The sequence below is a fragment of the Pipistrellus kuhlii genome, unplaced genomic scaffold (genome assembly GCF_014108245.1).
Source record: "Pipistrellus kuhlii isolate mPipKuh1 unplaced genomic scaffold, mPipKuh1.p scaffold_m20_p_2, whole genome shotgun sequence".
Lineage (NCBI taxonomy): Eukaryota > Metazoa > Chordata > Mammalia > Chiroptera > Vespertilionidae > Pipistrellus > Pipistrellus kuhlii.
This window is the reverse complement of record NW_023425515.1, coordinates 144,060,233-144,086,408: the sequence shown is the minus strand read 5'-3', so window position 1 is coordinate 144,086,408 and position 26,176 is coordinate 144,060,233. Positions and strand designations below refer to the sequence as shown.

The 26,176-nt window shown below is 36.5% G+C and overlaps 1 protein-coding gene across 1 annotated transcript in view; it reads right to left on the bottom strand.

Annotated features, from left to right (window-relative positions):
• The window catches only part of SLC44A5 (solute carrier family 44 member 5), a 140,736-nt gene that overhangs the window by 23,260 nt on the left and 91,300 nt on the right, over positions 1-26,176 (bottom strand). Inside the window, exons 6-11 of the mRNA XM_045583818.1 lie at positions 23,008-23,136; positions 21,861-21,921; positions 16,248-16,371; positions 14,561-14,644; positions 12,156-12,268; positions 3,596-3,727 (exon numbers count right to left, since the gene is read on the bottom strand). Of these exons, the coding sequence (XP_045439774.1) occupies positions 3,596-3,727; positions 12,156-12,268; positions 14,561-14,644; positions 16,248-16,371; positions 21,861-21,921; positions 23,008-23,136 (643 nt within the window). The remainder of the gene's footprint in view (positions 1-3,595; positions 3,728-12,155; positions 12,269-14,560; positions 14,645-16,247; positions 16,372-21,860; positions 21,922-23,007; positions 23,137-26,176) is intronic.

The following is a 26,176-nucleotide window of genomic DNA, read 5'->3' as shown; positions in this document are numbered from 1 at the left end:
AGAAACTTTTTGTCTGCCCTGCTCACAATACCTCTTTTTCTTGTTGCTAATCCTCACCTGAGGATATCTCCCCCCTTAATCTCCCCTGCCCCCCGCCCCATTGAGTGTGGAAGGGAGGGGGAGAAACAGTGAGAGGGAAACATCCATGTGAGAGACACATCAATTGGTTGCCTCCTGCGTGTGCCTCCATTGCACCCAGGATCAAGCCTGCAACCAAAGTATAGTATGTGCCCTTGCCCAGAATCGAACCCAAGACTTTTCAGTCCTCTGGCCAAGACTCTATCCACTGAGCCAAACCGGCTAGGGCACAATGCCTCTTAATTAGTTGACCTTGCGGATTTACATAGCAGGCTTGTGGCTGCCCACATTTTTATTCTGTGACACCACATGACCACCACTGATGGTATCAAGTTTTAAACACAGCCCATATAATAAGAGTCTCAAAATTAGAACTAAGGTATTCTAGGTCAGTTTTGAGTTAAAATTTATAAACTTCTTGAACTAAGAGTTAAGCAAACTTAATGAACTACATCAAAACTATTTTCATGTGAAGTAAATAAATGTGCAAAGAAAGAATAAAGTGTACATGTAGAGACATAGAGAGAGGAGGGAGAAGAAATCTTGGGTTCTTTTTGACTTTTGTTTCCTGGAACTAGGTATACTTGAAGTCATACTTCTGTTTTAATTTTTAGTTTGGCAAGATACTTGTACATTCCTATAAAAATACCTCTACCTTGGCCCTTGCTTGTTCCAATTTTCTTTTCTTTTCAGCTATCTTGAATTACTTTCTTTTTACTTGAAGCCAAATAGTCCTAATTACTCTACTTCCTCAATTCTAAAACATACCTATAATTTAGTAATATCTTTTTAGGAAAAGTAAAGAAATCCATCATTATAGATCTATTTATTAATTATAAAATGCATTCTGACTTCAGAGATGTTAAAAAGTGAAAAGGTATGATTTTAAAATTAAGAAAATATGTCACTGCTAATAGAAATCTAAAATTTCAAAAGAAACTTAATGAAAAGTAAATTAAAATTTCCACCTGTGAAAGAATCTATTCCATAACACATTTCATAGACAGTTATTCTGCTGATGCATGAACACCTTTTCACTGACAGGGCACTCATTATTTTACCCTACTCTTATACATTCTGATGTTACATCACATATCATTTAGTATTTCCAAGTAAGTGGGAATATTTCAATAATGTATCATTTTGCTACTATAGCTTTTTTAGTTAAATTGTATTGATGTGTTCATGCACATTTGATACTCTTAAAAAAGAAAAATGAGCCCAGAATTGTTGAATATAGCCATAATAAACTAAAATCATTATCTTCTTTAAGACAAACTTAAGAATATAAGATATATCAGAATTGCTTTATATTCTAAATTTCACTGATAAGAACATTGCATATTAAGCTCTGCCTTTATAAAATTACTTGTTCAAAAATGGTTATATTAGAGAAATTTATTATAACTGTCTTTTGAATTTATATAATACATACCTTCCTTGTATTTGAATGAGAAAAAACAATATAAACACAACTTTTTGAGACCTTATAGAGAAGCTGGTATAATTATAACTTCACAGAGGAGGGAGGACACTAGGATAATTGATAGTAGAAATGAAAATCAACTGTCTCCTAAAACAATCCAAGATTAATAAAAATTATATTATTGTTTGTATAACAGCATTTATGTCAATTCATGTAATCAAATGTATGCACTTGTCGCTGGCACCTAGAATTTTGTCCAATTAATGTCTGAGAATTGGATTGTGAAAGTTGAGGCTCATTTGAGGAAAACTTAGCACTTCTAGACTTGAAAATAAAAGCAAGCTCTGTATTTTCCTCAAAGTACATCTCTCAATTTTCCAATAGCAGATTCTGATAAAGTCAATTACGTTTGTGTTGAAGGTCCTTAAGGGACAGCAGTGGGAGGACCATAGAACACGTAACTAAGATTCATGTGAGGGTAAGACTAGAGGTTTCAATACATAATAGATGAGATTTGTCATCTTTAGAAATGATAGATAACAGTAAGTAGATTGCTAAGGATATATATAATCACTTCAAATTCAGGGAAAGTGATTAGATGGGAATGTAAGTTCTAAGATGTCTGATTTTTATAGTTAAAAAATGACTATAAGTGAAACAACTCTTCTCCAACAGTTGGAGGGAAATGGGTTTGTTATATGAAGAGAATTAGTCTGATAAGAGCCAGCAATGGGAAGCCAAAGAGCAAGAGTTTGGTGTTCTGATCCAACACTGTCCAAGGAAAAGAGAACAGCTCATCGCGTGTGGCTCAGTGATTGAGCATCGACTTATAAACCAGGGTATATGGTTTGATTCCTGGTCAGGGTACATGCCTGGGTTGCAGGCTCAATCCCCAATGTGGGTGTGCAGCAGGCAGCCAATCATTGATTCTCTCTCATCATTGCTGTTTCTATCTCTCTCTCCCTTTCTTTCTGAAACCAATAAAAATAAGTAAATATATAAGACCAAGACTAAGGAAAAGAGGACAACTCCATTGGGGAGACAAAGGAATCTGGTAGGGGGTTCTGTGCAGCAGGGCTAGGTCATCAAACTTGGCATGGGCCTGAAGGAAACAGCTCTCAAAGCTATTTGAGGCCCTCTGTGAAAAAAACTCATTAGCAATCTTGGTCCCCCTATGCTTTGACCCCAGGAAAGAAGTATCCGAGACAGTCAGGGAGAGTGTGCAAAAATAGTGTAAACCTATAAGTATAAACAAACAAAATGGCACTCTGGAAACTATGTGAGCCTATACAAAAGCCTAAGGGCTTTAAGGTGACATGGCAAAATCAAGTTTTCAGATTCATGGGATGAGACCCAGACTTGGAGTCAGGAAGCCCCATCAAGATACTGACCCCTCTGAGTCTCTGGGCCCTTTACCAGGCCTCCTTGGCAATTTCTTGCCTGGCTCTCAAACTTGAACAATATAAAGATGAGTTTTCTTCTAAAGCAACATGTAATTAGAGAATTTTAAACCTTTTTGATGAAAGCACATGAATGTCTGTGTTGCAAAGAATATTATAATAAAACCATTCTAGGTTTAAAGCCATTTCTGAAATCATCTTGCTTTAAGTTTTTGTTAATATGACCCTTAATAAATTTGATAATCTGAATAAATAGTTCAAAATATAAATTTATTTTTAGTTACTTATTACTCCAATTTCTATAATTAATAGTTTAAAGTTGATGTTATAAACATTTTTTTATCCCCTTTTTCTTTTTTTTTAAACAAGTTTGAAAAATCAAGCATTTGTTTTCTTTTAAAATACCTTTCTTGGATATCAGGTTAATGGCTATAAACATCCACATCCAAAGCATTTTAAGTTAAAGGCAAAAACTTGAAATCATTGTCAAATAATATTTTCTTAGACTATATTATGAATTCCACTCAATGACTTTTCCATTTACTGTAGCTAGTAGAATTATAAACACATTTACTTTAATGATATTAATAAGTGTATTCAATAGGTTACACCAACCCAAGCTTTCCTTTAGACAAAAATATGCTTTCTCATTATTACAATTTTAACAAAATCACTTTTAAAAATCACTCACTAAATGCGAACCATGTTTGTTTCAGTCGTAAGTACATGCTTATATCCGTCTGAATCCCGAGATCATATATAGTTAAGTGAGAATTTGGGCTTTCCTGGATATTCTTGTACTGTTGGTAACAGTGCCATATTCCTTGAAAAAGAAAGAAAAAGAGACTAATATAAAATGTTATTTTCTGAAATATGTTATACACTTATAACACATCTACATGTATTTAATCAGCATGGTTATTTCTACAAAGGCAAGATTCATACTTAATAGTAAATATTTTATGTTGTTCTAATAATCTAAATATGCTACTTTATTCAATATCAGAGTTTTCAGTGTTTGTTTGGATGAGTGTGGCAACATTTGGCTCTAAATGTCCTTTTGACTAGAAACAACCTTAATGTCCATCAGTAGGGACTGGTTAAATAAGTTATGGTATACTTGTACAGTGGGATGCTATATTCCCTTATAAAGAGGTGAAAGTCTAGTGATATTAAATAATTTTTATGATCTTTTGTTAGGTGAAAAGAGCAAGGTACAAAATGACAAAATGTTTGCTGTAATTTGTATAATAAGATATATATACTTTTTTTCCCTTGTACACACACAAAGTCTCTTTGGAAGGATACACAGAAATATCATATGTTTTGCTTGCAGGAAGAGAGATTTAGTGACCATAAAATAGAATGAAAAGGAAAATTTTCACACTATAAACTTCATACTTTTTGAACTTTGAAGCACATGAATATATAATCAACTTAAAAAGCAAATTTGAAAGGTCATTCAAATTGCAAAAAAAAAAAAAAAAAGCCCTTTTCAGAATTTTTCGATAGTGAAATCATGTCTTGGTGGAACATCTAAAGCATATTCTTATCAAAGTTTGTGGTCTAGGCAAGGAAAACAGGGACTAATTGCATTTTCTCCCAAACTCTATATTTTAAACTCTATAATGACTTCTTAAATGATCTAGATAAAGTTGTAGTAAAAAGACAATAGAGTTAAGAGGTCCACTAATTTTAATGACTAGTGGGTATGAATTAGGTCCATTGGAAATATCCCAGCAATAATAATAATAAAAAACCCCACAGTTTTTTAAACCCCCTAACTATAAACAAAAAGGTTTTGCTTTGTTTTGCAGATATAAAGTAAAGGAGAGAGGGAGAGAGAGAGAGAGAGAGAGAGAGAGAGAGAGAGAGAGAGAGAAGACTAGACTAGAAGAGACATTTGTTTTTCAAAGAGATATGACAAATCTGTTTCAGGCCTTGCTTTTTAAGAATATTTTTAAATTTCCTTTTTAAAAAAACTTAATAGAATACTTGACACATACAATATTACATGTAATACAAAAGTAGTTTTCAAGGCAGAAAGTAAAATTAACACATATGAATGTATCACCTAGTTTATAATTTTATAATCTCAATTTTGCTCATATATGCAAATTAAATTTTTTTATTCTACACAATGTCATCATCCTATCATCTTCTTGCCTCTTCGTGACAAAGAGCAATTATTCTAAATTTTGTGCTTATGATACTCCTATTTTAATAGGAAGATGTGTTGAAATGTCCCCCCAAAGGGAGATTTATATCTCATATGAATTTATTATTTACTAGAGGCCCGGTGCATGAAATTCATGCACAAGGGGGTATGTACCTCAGCCCAGCCTGCACCCTCTCCAATCTGGGACTCCTTGAGGGATGTCTGATTGAGCCTAAACGGGCAGTCAGACATCCCTCTCACAATCCAGGACTGTTGGCTCCTAACCACTCACCTGTCTGCCTGCCTGATTGGCCCTAACCACTCCCCTGCCAACCTGATCCATGCTTAACTGCTCTCCTGCCAGACCAATTGCCCCTAACTTCCCTCCCTTGTTGGCCTGGTCACCCCTAACTGTCCTCCCCTGCCAGCCTGGTCACCCCTAACTGCCCTCTCCTGCTGGCCTAGTCACCCAAAATTGCCCTCCCCTCCAGGCCTGATCACCCCTAACTTCCCTCCCTCCCTTGCCAGCCTCGTCACCCCTAATTGCCCTCACCTGCCAGCCTGGTCACCCCTAACTGTCCTCCCCTATAGGCTTGGTCACCTCCAACTGCCCTCTCCTGCTGGCCTACTCATCCCTAACTGCCCTCCCCTGTTGGCCTGGTCACTCCTAACTGTCCTTCTTTGCCAGCCTGGTTGCCCCCAACTGCTCTCCCCTCCAGTAGTTGCTCCCAACTACTCTCCCCTGCTGGCCATCTTGTGGTGGCCATCTTATGGCCATCTTTGACCACATGGGGGCAGCCAACTTGTGTGTTGGAGTGATAATCAATTTGCATGTCACCCATTTATTATATAGGATTGGTTTATTTATTGACTTTTGTAATTCTGTGAATTTTAAACCTACTTTATTAGATGTATACATGTTTAGAATTGGTATATATTTTTTAGTGAATTAATCTTTTTTAAAATTTAATTCTTGACTCCCTGCTTTCTCTCATGAGCTGCATTAAATACATACGGACATTCAGTTGGTTCTACATTGAAAATGTGGCCTGAGTTTCCCTAATTTGACACATGGATTACTACAGGAGCTCCTCACTGGTCTTGTTACTTCTTTTCTTGCCTCATTCCTGCCTTTTCTCAACTCAGGGACTAGAGTGATCATCACTACACATCACCCCTCTGCTCAAAATCCTACAATGCCTCCCTACTTCACTCAAAGTAAAAGGCAAAATCTCACAATAATCTATAAGTCTATGGCCATCCAAAAAGTCTATGACTTCATCTCCTACTTTTCTCCCTTTTACTCAGAACACCCATCCACACTAGTCTTCTAGCCATTTCTTTAACACACTCCTACCTTAGGGCCTTGCTCTAGCTATACTCACTATTTGGAACTTGTCCCTTATCTCCAATGGCTAATTCCATTGCCTCCTTCAAGTGTTTTTCCAGATCTCTTTTCAAAAAGTCTACCCTACTAATATTCCAAATTTTACTCTTTGTCCTATCAGGATACTTTCAATCCCCCTTTACCTGTTCTACCTTTTCTTTTACCATAGCAAATATTACTTTCTAGTAGATAATTCACATAAGCTGTAAGCATCAGGCTAGCAAGAACTTTTGTCTGTTTACTGTTCTATCTCCAAAGCTTAGAATAGTGCCAGTGCACTGTAACTGCTCAATTGACATTTATTGAATGAACAAACAAAACAATGTAATCCCAGCCCAGTTGGTGTGGTTCAGCACTTGAGGGTCAGTTCAGGAACCAAGAGATCACTGGTTTGATTCCTGGTCAGGACAAGTGCACAGGTTGTGGGCTCAATCCTCAGTAGGTGTACAGGAGGCAGCTGATTGACAATATTCCTTTCTCATCAATGCTTCTATCTTCTTATCCTTCTCCCTTCCTCTCTCTCTAAAAGTCAATAAAAACGTTTTAAAAAATAATAAAATGTATGACTAGATATTGATGTCTCTTTCCATATCTAGTCATATATTCTTTCGATTAGAGCTTCCTATATTGATGAATTCATGTTTCATCAGTCATCAGTTCTAGAAAATTTATCCAATAACTTTCAAATATGACAAACATATGTTAGGGCCTACTCAAACTATTGCCTACCCCTCTTAGCCACATGATCATATTTTGTCTCTGTGCCACATTGTGCTCTATTTTAGGTAATTTCCATTCATTAATTCTTTAATTTGCTATTTAATTTATCACTTTAATTTTAATCTAACAATTATTTTGAAAAGTTCACCTCCATATATACTGGAACATGTTTTATAACTTATTTTAAAATATTCTATTCTTAATTTTAAACATTTTATACATGGTTATTTCATATTTTATATCTACTAATTCTCATATCTGATTTCTTGCAGACCTCAAGAAATGAGGTCTTGCATTTTGGTAATCTTTGATTGTGACTCATACATTGTTCATCTTAATCTGTGGAAACATGGCAATCTAAATGAAGATGCATTCATCTAGAGGGGAACTGTGTTTATTTCTGTTGGAAGACAAAGGGTACTGAAAAACTGTGTTCACTTAGTTTTCCAGAACCCCAGACTTTCTCAAGGAGTCTTAGGTCTAATCTACTACTCTGCTGCTGGCTGTGGTCTCAGTCCTTATTGTAGCAATCATATGTGGTACCCAGCACTTCACATGTGCTTCCTGCTCAATTCCCCACTTTTTTAGCTCATGGGTTAATTTTATTTTTTTTAGGGGGATTTCTTTTATTTCCTATAAGCTCATCAAAATAATCCTATATAATAATAGCCTATTATAGAAATCAACTGAACAGTGGAATGACCTGTTGCTATGATGCACATTGATCACCAGGGGGAAGATGCTCCACGCAGGAGCTGCCCCCAGCCCACAGCCCACAGGCCCCAGGTTGGCAAAAATCGGGTGCCAGCAGGGGTCCCCTGATTGCCCTGCCGGTCACTCCACAGATCTGCCCTGATTGCCAGCCAGGCCCAGGGACCCTACCTGAGCATGAATTTCATGCACTGGGCCCCTAGTACACTATATAAACCAATATAATATGATATTTATGCCATTATTTCATAGCAAGAGAATCCTTTAGACTATTTAGTTCCTTCATAATGGTGGATGTGAGACTCAGCAGTGTTTTCCCATTTCTTTTTCTATAGTTTTATTGCTTCTCTCTCTCTCTCTCTCTCTCTCTCTCTCTCTCTCTCTCTCTCTCTCTCTCTCTTGTCGGTATGACCCCTGGGTTTTAATCCTCCTTCCTCAATAATATCCATGCATAGTAACAACAACTAATATTATTTATTGAATAGTTGCTATCTGCTAGGCAGTTTTCTAAGTACTATATATATATATAGTACTTAGAAAACTGCCTAGCAGATACACTAATATATATATACTATTTTATTTAATACATATTCCTATTATAAAGATGCAAAAACTAAAAATTAGAGAGACTATGTATTTGCAGAGGATCACATAGTTAACATGTAATGAATCTGGAATTGTGCCTTTTTTCAATCTCCAAATCAATACTTGTAATTATGTTGTTACATGGCCTCTCCTGTGTAACTCTTAATTTGTTCTGGCCAATGAGAATTGTTCCTCTGGTATTCATGGGCACTTGCCCACAAATAGCCTGGCATTTTCTCTGGTCAGTATGACACATCCACATTGTTCTCCGCCCTAGTAAATAGGGTGCTGTCAGTAGGAAATGGTTGGTTTCCCATGATATATTGCTAGTTGATTTTCTAAGAGAGTAATAGATGTCAGTTACCTACTGTCTTACTTACACTTCCAAATCTAGTTGGACATTTCTCCACTCAATGAATAGCTTCAAGCTTACTTGCCACACCATTAATTGCTGGGTTATCACTACCTAGGGAGTCAATAGAGAGCTAAAATCGGTTGTTTTACCTGCACTTTTTATATATCAACCATCTTTCTCCCTTTTGTCGAACTTTTCTCCCTTTGCCAAACTTGGACTCTAGCCAATTTCAGATTTTTCTTGCTTGTTAAGTCAGTGAAATCAATAGCAAACTTTAGTGGCCTTCGCTTCCTGATGATAATAAAAGGGTGATTGAATCACAAGCCCAGACTCTATGTTGGCAAAGAGCAGAGGTTACTTTGAGCTCCAAGCAGAAACACACACAAAAAAAGGGCTTTTAAACAAAAGGCTTTCTGGGGAGTTTCTGATGAAGGGACAGCAGGTCTTCCATCAGACTGACCCACTTGTTCATGGGCAGCTGCACAGCAGGAGCAGATGGGGAACACCTAAAGAAACTCAAATGATTAGAAACTCACTGAGATTAAAGAGAAGGATGGTAACATAACCCAATCCAAAAAGTGTTTACTGTGTTCCAGGCACTGTTCTGAGAGCTTTGTACTCATTATCTCATTTAATCCTCACAATCTTGTGAAATGGAGATATCATTGCAATGATATTATAAAGAAAATGGGTCTTATAATCATTAAGAAACTTTTCCAGAGTTCCCCAGGTATACATTATGGATCTGGGATTAGAACTCAGGCTACCTACTGAACCTGGGGATTCTACAGCATTATTCTTTTTCAATTACAGTTACCATTCAATATTATTTTATCCTAGAGGCCTGGTACATGAAATTCATACACTCGAGGGGGGGCCTTCAGCCTGGCCTATACCCTCTTGCTGTCTGAAAGCCCGGAGACTGATCACCCCACAGAGGAAGGCCCTGCCCACCGCTGCTGGGTGCATAGCCTGGGCCTCCCTCTATGGGTTGATTGTGGGGCGATGGCAGGGGTCCCCGACCTATTGCATCGCACCTGCCTTGGCAGCGACAGAAGGGAGGGACTGAGAGGTCAGCAGTTCAGCCCAGTCGGCAGTCCCCGCCCACCTGAGCCTGCTGCGCACACAGCCTGGCATTAGGTTGTCCGTTCAATCATTTTGGACATTATGGATCCTGGCTCTTTATATATTAGGATAGTTTCCAGTGTATAGCATAGTGGTTAGACTTTTATAAAATTACAAAGTGATCCCCCTGGTAAGTCTAGTACCCAGTGGCTAACATACATAGTTATTATAATATTATTTACTATATTCCCTGAGTTGTGCTTTATATCCCTATGACTATGATGTAACTTCCAATTTGTACATCTTAACTCTTCACCTTTTTTTCACAAAGCTCCCAAACTTCCTACCTCTCTGGCAACCATTGGTTTGCCATAACTATGGGTCTGTTTCTGTTTTGTTTGTTTGCTTATTTTTTTCTTTAGATTCCACATATAAGTGAAATTATATGGCATTTGTCTTTCTTTGTCTGATTTATTTCAACTAGTGTAATACCCTCTAGATTCATCCATGTTGTCACAAATAGTAAAATTTCATTCTTTTTCATGGCCAAGTAATATCCCATTATATACATGTATCACATCTGATTTATCCAATCATCTATTAATAGGCATTTAGGTTGCTTTCATATCATTGTAAATAATGTTTAATGAACATAGGGATGCATATATTTTTTCAAATTAGTGTTTTTGGTTTCTTCAGATAAATATCCAGAAGTGGAATTGCTGGGTCCTAAAGTTCAACTGCTTCCTTATAATGATAAATGTAAAACTCTTCTTCTTTGAGTGACAGAAATAGGAAATTGTTATTTTGGTGTCTGCTACCATACACTGCTTTTCAATCCAAATGGTGTAGGAAAAATCGTTCTTTTGAATAGAAACCTCCCAAACATTCATATATTGGCCCATGCATTTATTATAGGACTGAAAGAAAGCTGTCATGATTGTCATACTATTCCTTGGGAGAGACTTTGATTTATTTTTTTAGTGTCACATTTTTGTATGGTTTTTGGAGGGATCAAGTCAATGGTTCAATTTCAACCTTGACGTAAAGTTAACTCTCCACCTAATAAGTGTAATTCAGAATACCTGCCTCTAGAGAGTGGTGCCTCATGATTGCATGCTGGCCAATTATTAAAGTGTGTGACAGTGCCTGGATTAAAGGTACTAAATTGAAAGGGAAAAATAGATCACACTTCTGTAACTATGTAGATGTGGCGTTTGATCAAATAGAAAAATTAAAGGAATAAAATAAGTTGTCTGAAATGTTTTTCATTAACCTAAGAGGGATCTTTTCATTTCCTTCTTAATATCCATGAGATGTGACACCAAAGGCTGCTAGTGATAGAGTAGAACATGTTAAAAATACTTTTCTTTTCAAGATAAAGAAGAATGCTGGTGAGGATGTGGAGAAAAAGGAACCCTTGTGCACTGCTGGTGGGAATGCAGACTGGTGCAGCCACTATGGAAAACAATACGGAGTTTTCTCAAAAAATTAAAAATGAAACTCCCATTTGACCCAGTAATCCTACTTCTAGGAATAGATCCCAAGAAGTCAGAAAGAACATATGAACCTCTATGTTCATAGCAGCACAATTCACCATAGCTAAGATTTGGCAACAGCCTAAGTGCCCATCAGCAGATGAGTGGATTAGAAATCAGTGGCACATCTACACAATGGAATACTACGCTGCTGTAAAAAAGATGGAACTCTTAGCATTTGCAACATAATGGATAGACACGGAAAGCATTTTGCTAAGTGAAATAAGGCAGTTGGAGAAAGAAAATATCACATGATCTCACTCATTTGTGGAATATAATGAACAATATAAACTGATGAACAAAAATAGATCCAGAAACAGAGAAGCATCAAATAGACTATCAAACTTCAGAGGGAAGGCTGTGTGTGTGGGGTGTTAAGAGATCAACCAATGGACTTTTATGCATGCATATGAGCATATGGACACAGATACTAGGAGGGTGAGGGAATGTGCTAGGGGGTGGGAATGGCCAGGGATAGGTCAATGGGCAAAAAGGAGACATGTGTAATACTATATGTAATACTTTAAACAATAAAGAATTTAAAAAAAAAGAAAAAAAAGTTATGGATAAAATATATGCAAACAAGTAATATTTCTCAATTTAACACTTTTGGGGGGAAGCAAAGGATAATGAAATTCACTGCAAGAAAATGCTTCTTGGAAATTGATGATGGCAACTGAAAAGAAAAAGGTAATTCTGATATTTGGTGATCTTAAGAGGGGTGATACCTACCATAACCTATAATTCCAAGCACACCCAATACAAAGATCCAGAAGAGGAATCCAGCTATGAACCTCAGGAGTAGTAGAAATAGCCAACTTAGGAGCATGGCGATTGTCAGGCCACTAACGGAAGAAACATAACACAAACACAGGGTCAAGTGTGCTGAACATGGCATAATGAATATAGCCAGAAAATGCTTTTTTTTTTCTACTCAAAATAATTCTCAGATCATTTCATTTTACCTAGCTATAGAAACATTTGTAACATTTAAAAGCACAAACAATGGTTTCTGTTAGGACTTTGTATGAAAGAGTGGGACCATCGGGAATTTATACATGACTCATCTTCCTGTGCCTGGTAGGTAAACTGAAGCTTGGTATCAATCATTGTTCATGAAAAAAACACAATTCCTCCAACCTACAATTTGGCCTATCTCCCACAGTTGCTATGTTTTTTGTTGTTTTTTATTCACACCTATCCACTGTGCTGTCCTATCTACCTGGAAACCCTATGGAAACCTTATGCAATATAACTGTCTAGTAGTCAGAAAGAGACTTAGGACAGAAAGACAGTAAAACTAACTGCCCCACACAGATCCTGAACTCATGATTTTGTAGTCATTTTCACTATGGTCTAAATTTCCTTTTAAAAATCACAGATCCTTTAATGCTTCTATTCAATTGAGAGATTATTCTATGGCATAGTCCAAGGGAAATATTCATAAAGGTTTATGCTGTGTATTTTAAATTCCTGTATAAAAATTATAAGTGAATAAACTAAGTCACAGCGTATCACTCTTTGGCTTGATAGTCATTAAACAGATGAGAGCAAAAGAGCTGAAACTAAAGGGAGGTGTTTATGCTCTAATGTATGAATGGGGCCGGGGTAGCAAAGAGGCTTCCAGTGTGTATGCTGGGAGTGATGTGGGAAAGAGAATCTATCAGAGTGTATACCTTTCAGACGAGAGTGAAAGAAGAAATATGAACATAATCTAGTGGTAACTGAACCTGATGACAGATGAAGCAGTTTAATACTATCAAGTATAGACTATAACCTCTGCTATAGAGATATATCCTGAAATTGTAATACGCTCTGACAATAATTACTGCAATTATTTAACACAAAGCATTGAAATGAGTAAAATCTCAGAAAATTAGTTTTACAGATTTAAAATTACTCACTAGTTTTTTATACACAATACAGTTTGACTTTAGTAAGCACCTTATAGTTAAATATATCTATGTTGTTCCTTTAGTATTTATATAAATGTTGCTTGAATTGACATTTTCAATGCACCTTCTATGTTCCAAAAACTATAATAGGAATTAGGAAAACAACGATGTCATAATTACTATGGTAAACAGTTCACAGTTTATCAGAGGAAAAGAGCCAAGTAAATAAAACACAAAATGGTAGATAGGCACTATATATAAGATAGGTATACATGTGTATGTGTATTTAGGTATGTAAACACACACACACACACGCACACACACACACTAGGTATAAAGAACACAGAGAAGGCTGTAACTAATTATATCTGTGGGAGTCAAATAAGACTTCATAAATGACATAAAAGCTGATTTAAAGTAATGATTTAAAGTTGCCTAGGGCATAAAGAAAGATAATGCTAGGAAAGAGAACAGAATGCACAAAAACATGTGAGTTTGGCAGTCTAGGAAGGCTATTTAATGTGTTTAGAATATAAGGTTAATCAAAAAACCTGGGTGGAGATGAACCTGGGAGACTAAGTTAGACTAGGTTGCAAATGGCCTTGTCAGTATCTAAAGAAGTTTTCGCTTTATTCTTTGATCAGTAGGCAACCATAGATGCTTTTAAGACACAAGAAGGTGACAGAACAGCCAGAAGTTGACACAATGTCCTTAGCTATATCAAACACATATACCACTCCACAGTGGGATTGCATTTTCAGGACTGCAAATCTTATGTCTGAAAATTTTGAATTTCCTCATCTCTTCATATTTTTTCAGCTCCTCATAAGTACAGAGACCTTTGTGGATGATAATAACAAACATTATGTGGAAGGAATGTATTAAAGAATAAGAATGATTCCTTGGAAGTCAAGGAAGGACAAGTGACAAAATAGGCCAGAGAAATAGCACTGCATCCACCATAACAGGTGATGAGAAGCCAACGTATTAGATGCTGCCTCCATGTATTCTAATGAATATAATTAAAATCTATACCCTTATAATTTCCTCTCAATACTGGAAATATTTCCAAATATCTTTGTCCCAGTTTTATTCTATAGGAAAAAACAAAATGGCAGGAACTGAGGTCTGAGTCAACCTTGAATTCATGAATATATTGGGAATTTGAAGAGAAAAAAAAAAGCGTATTACCAAGATAAAATCAGAATCGGGCGGGGGGAAAACATCTATGTTTTTACTTACATGAGAATCCAATACCAACTCATTGCATAGTCTTCAAACACTTTCATTCCAATTGCCTTTGCATTGAGGGCTTTATTGATATTTCTGAATTCAAAAAAGGGGGGAAAATCAATGTTCTTGTCATGATAAAAGAAATTTTGCAAGCTGCTGTTCAGAGCATATTTTTAGAAACCATTTATCAGTAGTGACTCCTAGACACAACAGTTCATGAGATGTCTCTTTGGTAAACCTACAAAGACGGCTGTATCTATACACAGAGAGTCATTAAGGCTTTCAAATATGGTGACTATATACTTTCCCAGCATATGTGACATGCCCTAAATATTGCAGAAGCCTCACTATGTGAAAAAATTTAAATGTAAAGATCAGCTTTTAACTTACAAGATCCATAGAGTCAAGAATAATCATCATCTTTAATTCACCTTTCTAAAACTCTGAGAGCTCTGTAACAATGGGCACATACAGAAAAGTGCGCAAATCATTAATATCCAGTTTGATGAATGATCAAATGAACACATGTAAGTAACTACAATTATGTCATCCCTTTTCCATTGTACCCCAATCACAATACCTTCCCCCTTTCCCTAAAGTGGGGGTTGAGGGGACGGGGACGTCAGGGCCATGGGCTATGTAAGTCCCACAAAATCATTTGGTCTGGTCCTGCCAAGGCACTAGGGGTGAGTTAATCAATGTTTGACCAAACATAGCAGGCTAAGTTTTAAGTTATTAATTTTGTATGGCCTGCAAATGGTGTTATAAAAATCCAAATGGCCCTTGGCAGAAAAAAGGTTCCCCACCCTGCCTAAAATAACCACAATCCTGATTTTTGTGATAATAATTTCCTAGTTTTCTTTTTAGTTTTACCACTTATATATGCATCACAGGGTAATTTAATTTGCTGGCACTTGTTTTTGAATTTTTTTTATTAATGGAATTGTACTTGTATTATTCCACATAGCTTTCTATTTGCAAAATTTGTCCATGTTGCTATTATATTCTCGACGTGTAGATACTGTACTATTCTATTAGGAATGCTAAAAGTCTTTTAAGAAAGAAATTAAATTTTAGAATACCTTTATTTTCATTCAACAACTAAGCAATGCAATGATGCTCTGTGTGTGTATGTTTGTGAACTCATGTGTGTGTGCAACCAGGGAATTATATTTTCCAATGTGGAGTACTGTGATGTGTGCAACCAATGAAAACAGAAAACTCAGTTCATTGTAGTTATTATGTAGACATACTAACATTGTAGTTAGTACTGAAACAGCATTGGGAGGCTGTCTCACCTTTCTTAAGGCCCTATCCCATAAAAACATTGGGTAGCTTTATTATTTCAGTCATATTTATTTAAATGGTGCTTTAAAAACATAGGTTTTCTAAAATTATGTCCATTCAAAAAGCAAGTTATATGATTATTTTTCAGTACATTTTCTGATGTCTTATTTCTATACCTGTTGCTAATGAAAGATTTACCCATTTTAAAAATCATAATTGTTCTTTCTAATTCTTCTGGTTTCTCCTTTAGATGCTTTTCTTAATGAGCACAGACCAAGCTTTCCAATCCACAGTGACATGTATATTTCATAATACATAATTCTTCCTGTGATAAACTAATGGAAGCTTTAGTTTTGGGTACAAAAATGGGGAGCATCAAAACTGAAAATGGAAATAGAAACAAGCATACTTTGCAGCTGCCTTGAGTTCTACAGCATTTCTTGTATGCCCTTTTCCATCTTCGAATGTGGTCTTATTTCCTACTGTTAAAATGCCATTTTCAGTAGAGAAGTCAGGGAAACACCTCCGGAGAACTGTAAAAATATTAATAAATGAAAATTATGGTAATCACTTTTCTACTTCCTCCCTTTGTTAAGCTTTCTGTTATTTATAACCAAGTTCTTGCAAGACAATGTATAATTGCTACTAAGCAATTATAATTACTCATTATTTTATGGTCAGAAAATTGCCTGCTTGTTATAAGACACATGGAAAGCAAATATAATGACAATCTGAAGATAAATTCTAAACTTAATTATTTTATACATGGTACATTCATCAAGTAAGATATACAGCACATGTTTTAAAAGAGGAACTCTGATACTGTAGCTCTCGTGTAGATTTTAAAAGGCTACATTTACTTCTAATATTGGATGAGTTTAGTTTTATTATTTAAAAAAATAAAAAGAAAAGAAAAGAACCACACACACCAACTTAGATACTCCTTGAATGAAACCTTGAAAATTAGATTAGTGAATAATTGCTTGGAAAATAAATTTTCAGTATTACTCAAACTTTCAGTATTACTAAGACAATTATATTTTAACTAGTGATCCACTGCACAAAATTTGTGCACATTAAAAGGGAATTAATTAGAGGAAATAATTTAATATTGCTATTTGCCCTTTCTCTATAATAGAAGTGTCAGAGATGAAATAAAATTAGTAAAATGTATATGAAAACCTCCCTTCTGTCAGAGTCTGGGGTTCACCATAGGACCCAGAGTCAAGTTCCTGCCCACCCACATGCACCTCAAAATTGTAAGACTCAGACCCAGCCGGATCACCCCACATTGAGATAGATCCCGATCCAGCCAGTTCCAACCTTGTCAAGCCCTGCCAGGCAAGGGGCGTAGCCTCAGGTCCCCAGCCCGGCGCCAGGACTGGGGGGGTGTGCCTTGAGGTCCTCCATCAAGCCCGCCAGGTAGGGGACACAGCCTGACATCCCTCATCAAGCCCCGCTGGGTTGGGGGCATGGCCTGAGGTATCCCATCAAGCCCCACTAGGTTGGGGGCACACAGCCTCAGGTCCCACTGTCTCAGGTCCCTGTCAAGCCCCACTGGGTGGCGGCGCAGCCTGAGTTCCCTCAACCCAGCACTGGGGGTGCACCTTGAGGACCCTCGTCAGGCCCCACTGGGTAGGGGGCACAGCCTGAGGTCCCCTGTCAAGCCCCAGATCGGGGAGGGCATAGCTCAGGTCCCTGCTGGTTGCTTGTTAAGTCTCCTATGGGAACTTGGCCTCAGCTGTGGATGCAGCCGTCTTTGTGATGGAGTGATGGTCAATTGGCATATTCCCTCTTTATTAGATAGGATTTGTAAAGCTTCAAAAATTTTCTACCTTTCTCATTTACATGGTTTTTTTTTTTTAGAGTCTGGAAATAGAAACACTGAAGCTAACAAAAATTACTCAATCCAAAAGTGATCTCTGGTTTGACCACTAGCACAGTTTCTGAGAAGAGTTATTAATTCATTGTTCTACCTCCTATATGATTATTTTGATTAACTAGAATCCTTGCCCCTTTACAATCTTTATTGCTAAAAATATGTTTAAATCCCAATTTTAAATGAAGTGAGAAAATAAATTTAAAAATGAATAATTTTCATATTTTTTCTTATAAGAAGCATGTTGGCTCATAAGCCTGGCTGGAGATTCCTGGGTGTAAATCCAAAAGGAGCCCCCAGATGTGGAGGGCAAGGAGAGAATGAAAAAAAGTCAGAACACTCCAGACTGTAGGTGGCATGTTTAGTTGGCAAGGAAACTTATGACACTTGTTTTGAGCAGCTGCAAGGTGAGTAGATTTTTTGTACTCACCTGCCAAATATATAAAAAATATAACATATATAAATACATAACATTTTATATGTTGCATGCTCATACCTGATGAGTGTACTAATATACCATCTTTATTAAATCACATGAGGATACAAGTAACTGTCCTGAGTGATCTTACCCCCAACCTAGGGGACTTAGTAAATCCATTGTTCAGATCATGATCCTCTTGGTAATAAATAAATAGATAGATAAATAAATAAACAAATAAATAATTTGTCCCTGGTTTTGGATATCCTTGTTTTCCCCTTGCTTGTGCCTATATTGCTGCCATGGTGTCTGCCTCCAAAGTAGCCAGATAGCCACCAAACAAGCCACCTCCACGCTAGGGAATCCCTCCTGTTGATTTCTCAGGGCACAGTGCAAAGGCAGAGACCATGTGACTGTAAGAGCCAGTCATGGTCAGGGTCATGTGGGAAGGTCAAAAAAGATGTGATCTCTGGTTTGACCACTAGCTGGACCTGGGCAACTGGAGGCTCCCACTTCCTCCCCTGTGCTTGGGATGTTTTCCAAGTTAGAAGCTTTGAGACAGAATATGGTGATGAGAGTATCTGGATTGGGTAAGTGACTGACACACACACACACACACACACACACACACACACACACACACACACACCCCGCTTAAGGCCTCTAATATTTGGCAGGTGGGTACAGAAAACTACTCGTCTGGAGGCCGCCCAAGACAAGCCTACTAAGTAAGGTCCCTTGGTTACTTTTTAAAATATATATTTTATTGTTGATAGTATTACAGATATCTCCAGTTCTCCCCACTTTTACCCTCTTCTCAGGCTCTCCCCACACACCCCACACACACACCCAGGACTTCGCTACGCCATTGCCCGTGCTCATGGGCTATGTATGTTAAGTATATAAGTTCCTTGGTTTATCTCTTCTCCTCCCCTCAGATCCTTTACTTATGAAACTTGATTTTACTTCTCTACCATCTGTGCATGGGAGCTGGTTTCAGATTTCATCTGGGAAGCTCCCCAACCAAGCATCACAGGTTTGCATGGGTTCATATAAAGTTTAGACTTAAACATATCAAAGCAGTTGATACAGAAAAGGAAGAAATATGTCCTTATAAAGGCTCTCCTGACATTCCTGGCTCAAGTGATCTCTTGTCTACCCTCCTCCACCTTCTGGAGCTCTTAGAATATTATATGGCTGGCTCCTCCTTCCTTAGCCTCTCTGTCTTTCCCCTTCCCACTCCCTGGCACAACTGACATAACAGTCTCTACCAGCTGCTTCCATTCCCTCTTAACCCAATCACACTTCTGCCCACAACTCCATGGAACTTGTCTTCCAGTGATCCCAAAGACTTCCTAATTCCCAAAACCTCCAAACATTTTTTAGTCTTCATCCTGCTTGAACCTATGACCTAGCCCAGTGCTTGGTACATGGTGTAACTCAGTAAATATTTGCTGTTGAATGAGTTAGCTTTCCAGAGTCTTTGACATGGAAGGCCACCCCTGCCTTTCCAAAGTCACTTCTTTGCCTTATTATGTTTGGATTCCCTCCTGCATCCTTCTGTGCACTTTTCCCTTTCCACTCCTTAAATACAGCTGTGTCTCCCTACAGAGTCCCCCAGGTCTGTTCTAAATATTATTTCTAGGCAACTACTCATTCAGTCTGTTAGTTTCAATTACTAAATATGCTCAGTGCATATTTGGAAAATAGAGAAAATATGAAGATACCAAACTATGCATAATTTATTAATTCACCCACAGTGAATTATATCTTTTGTTAACTTCCCTTTCAGTCTTTCTCCTACAAGACTGTGGGCTTTTGTTTTTTCTCATTATAATTATACATTACTTGTGTTTTTTCTTTTTCATATTATTCATTTCCTTTTATAAACTCTTTAATGCACATGTGTCAAACACAAGGCCCGCGGGCCAAATCCGTCCCGCCAGGCCTTGCAATGTGGCTCGCACAGCGCTGTCATCACTGCACTCCGCTGCGTTTCCATCACAATGACAGTTCATGACTGTTCAGTAAACCATTCGGCCCGCGATTTAGGCTGGATTTTAGATTTTGGCCCCTTCTCTGATTGAGTTCGACACCCCTACTTTAATGAGTGAATTTTATTAGCTGTATACTATTCTATTAAGTAACTATGCTTACTCCCATACCAGGGAAATACACATTGATTGCAATGTTTACCTTAATGTCCCCATCACTAGACAGGCAGGGACTATGTCTTATTCATTTATGTATCACCATTGTACATTTTATATTGTGAGATTTAACCAAACTGTACCTGTAAGAGCAGGAACTATATCTCATACTTTTATACTATTATATCTTCATCTTTTTGCATAAAAAGTTTGTACTATTCTTTGCAATAGACACTTGCTGCCTAGGTTAAATGAAATATTTTTTGGAAAATGTGACTTGCTTCCTGGTAAAATGCAATTGCTTGGAAAATTTATATCTTTGCTTGAGTCTTTAATGACCAAACAAAGAGTGATGGGAGCCTACAAGACATTGTGTTTGGTGGTAGCTACTTCAATTTTTACCTGACTTTCTACTCAACCCTGATGAATTGACTTTTTTTCATATTAAAAGAAACATATATTCATTGTAAAAAGAAAAATGGAGCCAAAACCGGTTTGGCTCAGTGGATAGAGCATCAGCTTGCGGACTGAAGGGTCCCAGGTTCGATTCTGGTCAAGGGCATGTACCTTGGTTGTGGGCACATCCCCAGTGGCAGGTATGCAAGAGACAGCTAGTCAATGTTTCTGTCTCATAGATGTTTCTAACTCTCTATCCCTCTCCCTTCCTCTCTGTAAAAAATCAATAAAATATATATATATTTTTTAAAAATGGAGAAAATGCCCAGTGTTTTGCCACCTCCAAAACAACCATTTAATATAATGGCATATTCCTTTCCAATTTTTTCTTTATTTTAATTTATATATGTTTTTCATTCTAATGCATATAGAAACTTATATTTCATTTAACATTATAATTTTACATAATACTTGTAAAACTAAAATATTTCATTTAGTAAACATTTCACCAATTATTTGAGCTTTCTCTTGCTCTTAGGCATTAGAGTATGTCTTTGTGTTTTTTTAGGAGGTCCTTTTGGATAACATTATGATGAACATCTTTATGTAAAGATTTTTCTCTATAATTAGAATTATATCCGTAAGAAAGGAAAATTATTGATTATTTCATTTTCTTCTAAACAGAGTTAAATAAAGTTTATAAATTTTAAAGATATGAAGTGTTGATTTATTCAGGAGACATATAAATATTTCAAATTTCAAATTATAAAGAAAAGTATACGTCTGTCCATCACTCCCCAAGCAATTTCTGAACAAACATTTTGGTTGAATTCAGGGGTCAGTATTCAGTAAATGTCTGTTTCTGTGTGTGCTTATGTGTGTTCATAAAGTACCAAATAATCAGTCTGATTGGGCTTTCAAAAATTAATTTTCAATTTTTTTATATGTGGATGTTTATGCATCAAAACCCCAAACTCACACAACTCCAGTGGAAATAGCCTTGGCTAGTGTCAGGAGAATAAGCATTAGCTTTGGCTTCCTTCCTAATTAACTCTGGGGTCTTGGACCAGTCTTGGTAATATTATTGACCTCAATTTCTTCCATTGTGAAATAAGGGAGTTAAATTAAGCAACTTCTTCATAGATTCTATATTTCTAAGGTAAAATAATAACCACTTACAAGGTTTGCTTGGAAAAATTGCTGCTGGACAATCACCATCCATTACTATTTGTGAGAGAGTCTAAAATGGAAAAAAGAGTATGTTAACATTTCAAAGGCTATGTGATGACATCTTTTACTCTCAATATAGAACCCTTGTCCATTAAAAGTACAGTTGCATAATAATCTCATTATTCCAAATTACTCCCCTAATAAAAGTATTAGTGAGATTATCATACCCACATAATTGGTTAACAAATGCTCTTAAACGCTCTAACTGAAATTCAATTGAATCAACAAAAATAAAACCAGACCCTCTGAAATCAAAGCACACCTTTGAAAGTATGTAACTCTTTAAACAAATAAAATAAAAAAAGAACCCAGCCAGTGTTGCTCAGTGGTTGAGCGTTGACCTATGAACCAGAAAGTCAAGGTGCAATTCCTGGTCAGGGCACATGCCTGGGTTATGGGCTTGATCCTCAGGAGGGGATGTGCAGGAGGCAGGCAGGTGATCAATGATTCTCCTCATCATTGATGTTTCTATATCTCTCTCCCTTTCCCTTCCTCTCTGAAATCAATAAAAATATTTTTTTTAAAGAAAATAGGTGTGAGTTACTTACTGAGTCTCTAACCCTTAAATTTTCTCCTAGAAAGAACAACATCTTCTCTAATTTGGAAGTCCTTAATACTAATTAAGCTTTCAAGTTCTTTTATATCAATAATTCATAAGCCTAGGTAGGGTTTGGGGATTTTTAAAAAATGAATAATTATAAGTGAGGGTTGGAAGTAAAATTTTACATGTTATTAATTAAACAGGGAGCTTCATCAATGCATTAATAAAATAGTGACTGCCAATGACATTAAGTCTTAGCTCTTGACAGCAAAAACTTCCATCCAAGTAGAAAATTTATTGGTGTCAGGGAAAAACTGAAGCTAACTTTCCAGACTTACGTCTTGCATAACCCCCCAAACCTACAAAATATGCTATAAATGATATGTGTGTTTTTCTGTATATACTTGCATGTGAGCACATGTTTTAATGGAATGGTACCTTTAGTAATCATTTCCTATATTTGGGAGCTCATTCAGTTACAAATGCTCAAGCTTCACTAGATATTGAAATAAAAGTTAAATTATTTTCTAAATTTATATACTTGAACATACATACCTGTGCAGGGCGAAAAATAGGGGACTTGCAGAACTGGCTATAATAGTCCCAAGAGTGTTTGTCTCTTTCGAATGGAAATTGCATTTCCAAATAGGTTAAAAATTTTTCTGGGCACTTGGAGACACAGATCTAGGTAGAAAAGGAACACAATGGTGGGAACTGAATTAAGCAGAACAAACCAAGGATACATCTATAAGGTTAGACTTCTAAAGTACTCAACATGATTAAGAGCAAGCACCATTTTCCATATAAGAAACTAAATCAACTTTCTAATCATATTGTAAAAAATGAAATTTCATATACTGATTGTTAATCTCTATCCCTTGCCCTTCGATGTTGTGTTCTGTTAAAATGATAAGATGCTGTCAATGATGCACTTATTTTTAACTTCTGATTTTCAGATAATTATAGATCTACATGCAACTCTGAGAAACAACAGAGTCCACATACTTTTCAGCCAGTTTTGCCCAATGGCAATAATTTGCATAACTATAGTAGAATATCACCACCAGAAAATTGATTATGTTACAATACATTAGCTTTATTCAGATTTTGTCAATTTTTCCTATGTAGTGTATATATTTTTAGGGTTAGAAACTTGCTTCTTTTCTTATATTTGAATAAAATGATGATTAAAATGCTCCAAACATTGATAACTTATGCTACTAATAACTATCAGTGCCATTGAATTATCAACAATTCTCAAAACATAATTGGGGTTTTGTTACCATTAGAAACTAACAAAATGAGGGCTATTTGTGGAAATCAATTGTTATTATAGTCTTTTAGCAACACAAGTCACATGTAGGCAGAGAGGTCACCGATGCAATTATTTCACGTTAATAAACTTTGGGGCCCTATTAATGCCAAACCAGATCCCTCTGCTAGTCTGCAGAGCCGCGGTGGTATGACTGAAATCCAATTAGTAACTCCACAGAGAGAAACTAGCATTACAAAAAATAAAAATAAAAAAAAGCACTCCAATGGTTTTGTTTTTCCTTGTGAAAAAGAAAGAAAGAAATCATATTAAGTCATGAGAGGTGAAGTCAATTCTTCCTGCACATTCTCTCCTTCACCTTCAGTTGCTCCTTGTGACTTGCCCCACCTCCCGATTGTACACTTTGCTAACTATTCTTACTTGCCAGATGCTAGTTCACCTTCATTGGCAGTTAGGAGGAAACACTGCTGCTGAGCTCACATCTTCTCAGCTTTGGGCCATGTTTCTGCCCACAAGGACATGTGTTGGCCCCAAAGATAAGGTAATAGGTGGATAACTAAATTAACACCTAAAATCTCAAACAGTTGATATTGTTTTATAGTAGCAGCAGTCTAATTCTTTCTAGAAGTTTTGAAAACCCATCTCCATATGTATTTTCTCTTTCTTAGTGTTTCATACACACATGAGCACACACACACACACAATCACATACATACTCATACCTCTAGAGGGATTATCAGAAGTTTCACAACTATCTCTACAAAAGTTGAAGAACCATTTAGGGACATTCACAACATCTAATATGCTCACTTTTTTTTCTTGGAAGAAGGCAACATTTGTATTAATGCAAATGTCAAAAGCTCACTTTGATTACAGCTAAGCTGAATAAATCATTAACATAGTAGGAGCCACCTAACAGAAATTTTTACTTTGATAATTTATTAAATGACTTTGAAAGAGAACTAAACTAGTCCTCTAGTGGGTACATTTAAATGGATTTATAAAGGTGAATACTGAAGGTACTAATGCTTTCTCAGCCTTTAAATGATGGTAAGAATTCCTGAGTTGGGACAATGATGGTTTGTATATTTATAAATAGATACACATACAATTTATACTTTTACATAGATAAAAGTCCTGTGTAAGCAACCCATAAAAGAGAGTAATTAAGTGGTATAAAAGTGGTTTGGTAAAGAGAAGCACATCAAATTTTATCCCAGACACAAAATGAGCTGTTAGAAAACAATATAGCAACTGTTCTTTACTCTCTCCTTCTAACAGACCAGTTTGTTCTGATTAGTAGCAATCAACATGTAAGTAGCCAAAAATGAAGGTCACATTGAAGCTGAGCATCATAATTGATCACACTCTGTCCTTCAAATGTATTTGAAACATGTCTAGACCATACTGACAGTTAACAAACAACAAAATACATAAAAGTACGGCCTGGATCAATAGATAAACTATTGCCTGGCAGACTAAAAGTAAGTCTGAATTATTGGCAGATAAATTATATTCTCAGTTCTGATTCTTTCAGTAACCACAAAGGGGCACTATGACTGTAGTAGTTCTTCATCAGTTAATTTAGTACAATTTCAAATCATTTAGGTTTTAACATTCTAATACAAATTACAGTTTGGTGAGTGAAAGAGAAAGTTATATTGAAGGTTAAACCACTACATTAACTAGGAAGAAATAATAATATAGTTAATAATTTACAAAACCACAAGCAAGCATAATGTATAAGGATTTATTTTGTTTTTCATCATGGGAATGATAAATTTTTACATTATAACAGAAAAATGCCTAGACTGGGAGTAGGAAGCTATTCCTCATTCATTCATTCATTCATTCATTCAATAAAGATTTACTGATCACTACTCTATGTCTATTCTAGGCATTGGGGATATAATAATGAACAAAACAGATAAAAATTATTGCTCCCAAGAAGTTTACCTTCTAATAGGGAGATATAGATAACAATACATAAGTAAAATTGTTTGTTTAAGGACAGTGATAAATGCTATGAAAAAAAAGAAAGAAAGGAGGCTGAAGGATGAAAGTTAGCTTGGTGGGATTCCCATTTTAAATAGGTAGTCAAGGAAGGTCTCACTAAAAAGGTAATGTCTGAAGAAAGATTTGAAAAAGACTAGTGGTCAAGCTATAGACGCCTGAAAACAAAGTACTGTAGGCAGGGAGAGCAGCAAATCTAAGGCGCTGAGGCAGGAGCTTTCCTGTATCTTTTGCAGACAACAGATGGCCAGCATGATTCAAAATCAGGGATCAGAGGGAGAGTAAGTACAGCCTGTGTGGTCGAAAAGCCAGGCAGTCAGTAAAGGGTCTTGTAGGCCATTGTTAGAATTTTGGCTTTTAATCTGAGTAACTTGGGAGGTTGTGGTGCTGGGGGTGAGCAAAAGAAAGACATAATGTGACATATTTAAAAGGATCCCA